The sequence below is a fragment of the Physeter macrocephalus genome, unplaced genomic scaffold (genome assembly GCF_002837175.3).
Source record: "Physeter macrocephalus isolate SW-GA unplaced genomic scaffold, ASM283717v5 random_5544, whole genome shotgun sequence".
In the NCBI taxonomy this organism is placed as follows: domain Eukaryota; kingdom Metazoa; phylum Chordata; class Mammalia; order Artiodactyla; family Physeteridae; genus Physeter; species Physeter macrocephalus.
The window spans coordinates 1-4,428 of NW_021150829.1; the positions used below are offsets into that span (position 1 = coordinate 1).

Sequence of the window (4,428 nt, forward strand, 5' to 3'; positions counted from 1 at the left end):
CTCAACCACTGCGCCACCAGGGAAGCCCTGACTGTGTTCTTTGATGGACTTTAGTTATAGTCGTTGACCCCCTCTGTGATTTTTGCCCTTTGCAGGTCTTATCTTTCCTGTGTTGACAAAGAGAGTTTGAACTAATGATTCCCAAGGACTCTCCCACCTCTGGTAATCACTGATTCTGTGAAGGCTTCAGTCTATATTTGCTTTCCCCTTGCATTCCATCAGCAATAATATTATTATTGCTACGTTAATAATATTAACGTTTACCAGACACGTTCAGCAGTTTACTTAACCTCGGGGCCACAGTTACGTCTTCTGTAAAATGGGGAGGATTAGGCTCTTTGCACTCTTGCAGAGCAAAACTTTTGGAGTCAGGCAGACATGGATTCGAGTCTTAGCTCTGTCACTTTTAAGCGGCATGACCATGGCCAGTTAACTTCAACTCTCTCAGCCTCAGTGCCATCCTCTGTAAGTTGGGGAGTGTCAGCCTTTAGACGGCTGTGAAGATTAAATGAAAAAAATGTTTGTGACATGTAATCACAGTGCCTGGTCGGCCTTTGGTAAGTGGCATCTGCCTCTCTGGTAACAGCAGACTGGGTGTCTTTTGTGCTTGTCAGGTCATCACTGGAGGCCACTACGACGTTGACTGCTATGTGGAGGACCCCCTGGGGAACACCATCTACAGGGAAACCAAGAAGCAGTATGACAGCTTCACACACCAGGCTGAGGTCAAGGGCGTTTATCAGTTTTGCTTCAGTAATGAGTTTTCCACCTTCTCTCACAAGACCGTCTACTTTGACTTTCAAGTGGGCGACGAGCCCCCCATTCTCCCAGACATGGGGAACAGAGTCACGGCTCTCACCCAGGTGAGTGGACACTAACAGTGACAGGCTGAGATACACCCCCTCCCCGCCCCCGCCTGCTCCTCCTCGTCTGTGCCCGTCTTGGCTGATGAGCAGTCACCAGCTATCCAGCTCCAGTCTGAAGTCTCAGTATGGACTCTGCCCCTCTGTTCACATCCCGTCCTGCAAGACCCTATGTTCTCCTTTCGGTCTTCCTCTCCATTCTTCAACTGGATCCCTGCAATACTTTCCTCTGGTGTTCCTGCGTTCCCATTTAGTCTTTGACACAGCACCACTTTCAGAGTACACATAGCATATGCCTCTCTGCTGATATGATGTATCTACATGAGAAAGACCAGTCCTACTTTGTGTGGTATGTATTAGTTAAGGTAACAACGGCTAGCTGCTATAACAAATAAACCCCAAATATCAATGGCTTAGCACAAAGAAAGTTTTTTTTTCTCACTCAAATAATAATCCAGAGAGTGGGGAATAGGGGTGGAGGACTTTCCTCCATGGAGTGACTCAGCAAGCCAGGCTCCTTCTTTCTTGTCATCTTTCTGATGTCCCTTAGGGCTTCAGAGTCCTCTGTTTCTAGCCACCAAAAGAAGGAGAGAATGATAAAGTCCCATCTGCTTCTTAAAAGCCCTGGCCCAGAAGTGACGCCATCACACCCACTCATATCTCATTGTTGAGAAATCGTCCTGTGGATAGTCTGGATGAAACGAAGGCGGCAAATACAGTTCAGTTGGGCAGTCACCTCCTAGCATTAAACTTCACAATCTGGAAGAGAGACGGTGACACTTTTGAAGGCCAGATAGTCATCTCTGTCACCATGGCTGTCACAGTTAACTATAATCGGACCCCAGCCTCCTCCATCAGTCTTCCCTCCTGCTATTTAAGCTTCTCCCTCCCTCCCATATGCAGACTCTGAGGCTAGGACTCTGTATTACCCCTGAATCCCCAGCGCCCCAGTGCCTGGGGTGTGGCATAGAATAAGAGCTCACCAAATAGTTGTCAAATGACTGAGTGGCAGGACCCAGGGAAACCTGCAAGACAGGAATGACCCTCTGTGGCTGCACCTGTTCCAGACCCAAAGCCAGAGCATCTGAGTCTCCAGCAATGCCAGATTACCTTCTGGGCTGCCCTCCAAGGTGACCACAGGCTCCATTCCTCTGTGGCTTTGACCGTGGGCTCATTCTCTGGGCAGTTGGAGGTTAGCACTGCACTGTCCAGTCAGTAACAGCTATCTACATATGGCTGTTGACATTTAATTAAAATTAAATTAAAAATTCCCTTCCTTGTTTGCTCTATACCAACATTTCTAATGCTCAGTAGTCACAAGTGGCTGGTGCCCATGCATGGAGAGTTCCACTGGACAGCAGTGCGTTTGAACTTAGCGGCGTGACTGCTGATAGGAGGTCCAGCCCAGTGTAAGATCTTTCATAAGCTGTCCTCTCAGGAGGTCTGTTGGTCATTGATGAAATAGCTTCTGTTTTGAAGATTCTGTGAGTCTCCAGAAGCTGAGCTGAAGGATTTCTCTCTCTAAGCAGTGGAAAAGAAACCAGTAGAGAAAAGGCTTTGTGGATTAGCGCACTAGAGACGTTCTTTCCTGGAGCCTTAAAATTAGAGTTCGGTTTTGTTGCAGGAAGGAGTGATTGCACTTCCCCTCTTCTACATCTGGGAACCTTAACCGTCTGCCCAGCCACAAAAGAGCTGTTTCCTTCTCCTTCTGTACCTCTGACCCCCCTGCCTGGTCTGTGCCTGTCTCAGACAGCTCCCGCTCGCCTGCGGTGGGCCCGTGCTCAGTCTGCACACTGTACCCGGCGGTGGGAGTATGAGGTCAGAGGGCGCTGTCCCAGCTGTCAGGAGCCCTGCATGGAATGCGACCCTGTAAACCACGGAGCTCCAGGATGCTCTGATCAGAGCTGAGATTTAAGGGTGAGGGTTGTCAGGGGATGGACCAATTGACTCTTCCAGGAGGGTCAGGGACGTCTTCACAGGGAGAGTTTTAGCTTAAAGCGACACTCTGGGTGCTTACCTCGGAGTGTGTCTGGCACGGGAGGAGGAAAGCCCTCCTGGGTGGGGAGAACAGCAGGTGCAGGTGTTCAGGGCATCACTTTACTTTCCTCACCGGCCCTGATCTTATTTTGCTTGGCATGGATCCCCTTTCTTCCTGCAGCTGTCTCCTCTTTTCTCCTGAGGCTTTGTCCGGCTCAGTGCTGGGCCAGAGGCTGTGTGTTCTGGCACCAGTAGCAGCCCTAGGGTGAAAGAATAGGATCCAGAGTGACCGAGTCCCGGGCCAGGGCTCCAGGCCAGAGAGAGGGACTTGTCTTTGGCCTGAGTTCCAGCACGACCAGGCTCCTGGCAGAGGACTTGGGCTAGGGATGCTGCTGAGGGAGGCCAAGCTTGAGGTGCCCTGGGCGTCCTGAGAGTCTGGGCAGATCCTAGCGGAGGCTGAAGGTTCCTGACAGAGGTCCAAGGTCCGGGGCTGCCTCAGTGGTGGCCGAGGGAAGATGAAAGGTTTTCCTAACTCTACTCTGAGGCCAGCTCCTGCGACGCTGCCTTTGAGCTCTTGAAGAATTTAAAGAGCCAAGCGCGGACTTCCCTGGCAGTCCAGTGGTTAAGACCCCGTGCTTCCATTGCAGGGGGTGCGAGTTCGATCCCTGGTTGGGGGAACTAAGATCCCATGTGGTGCGCGGCCAAAAAATAAAATAAAGAGCCCAGTGCTTCTATCCGTGGAGGTCCTGATGAGGTGAGGCTGCAGGAATTTGCTGCTGGTTACAGAGTGAAGACCTGGGCATCAGCAGGTGGTAGAGACGGGATGGGATGTGGGCATGGGATGGAGGAAAGGGATGGTCCTGGGAGGGAGACAGGTCAGGGTGTCTCCAGAGACTACCTGTCATGATGGAGCGATGCCCACAATCCCCGTGAGGCTCCCGGACACTGGGAACCAGCCAGGGCTGGAGGTCTCAGCGCGGTGAAGGTCGCACTGCAGGAGAGCTGGGGACCCATGGCCCTGGGAAAACAGGGCTCTTTGCAACAGAAGGGCCTCTGCTGGCTTCCTGCTGGATAGGAAGCAGGCTGGCTGGGTTGCCTAACTGAAATTTTGTGGGAACAAGCTGAAGTGGTATCTTAGACTAACGCCAACGGCAGGTCCCAGTGGACGGGGAAGTAGCATGTTTTTACAGTAAGGGGATGCTTCCAGGTGTCTGTGAATCTTGGTGATGTGTGGCCCTGGGGTCTCCTGTGAGGCCTGTGCCAGGTTCTAAAGGTGTCTGCTGGTTTTAGACGCCAGGAAAGCCGTAGAGTACCACCTCCTGCTCTGTTACCTCCTGAGAACTGGCTTCCTTCCCTGTCACTGATCGGATCTGAGGTTGTTCCTGTAAAGACCTCAGGCCCTCTTCATAGAAGTGCAGTGCTGCTCTCTGGCTGGTGACATCTGATCCACGTCTTTGAAGTGATGCCTTACATGGCATATCTGATGTGTCCTCTGCCCGAGGTGTCGGCACCCGTGGTTTCTGTGTCCTCCTCCGTTTCTCTTCCCCCCCCCCCCCCCCCCCCCCCCCCCCCCCCCCCCCCCCCCCCC

At 52.2% G+C, this 4,428-nt stretch overlaps 1 protein-coding gene across 1 annotated transcript; it reads left to right on the top strand.

The window, feature by feature from the left end:
• Positions 1-540: 540 nt before the first annotated feature.
• Positions 541-4,384, top strand: LOC112063225 (transmembrane emp24 domain-containing protein 3-like; the record flags this gene model as incomplete). Its single annotated transcript, XM_055083699.1, has 1 exon — positions 541-4,384. A coding segment is annotated over one exon (338 nt), but the record flags the coding sequence as incomplete, so codon positions are not given.
• Between the last annotated feature and the right edge of the window lie 44 nt (positions 4,385-4,428).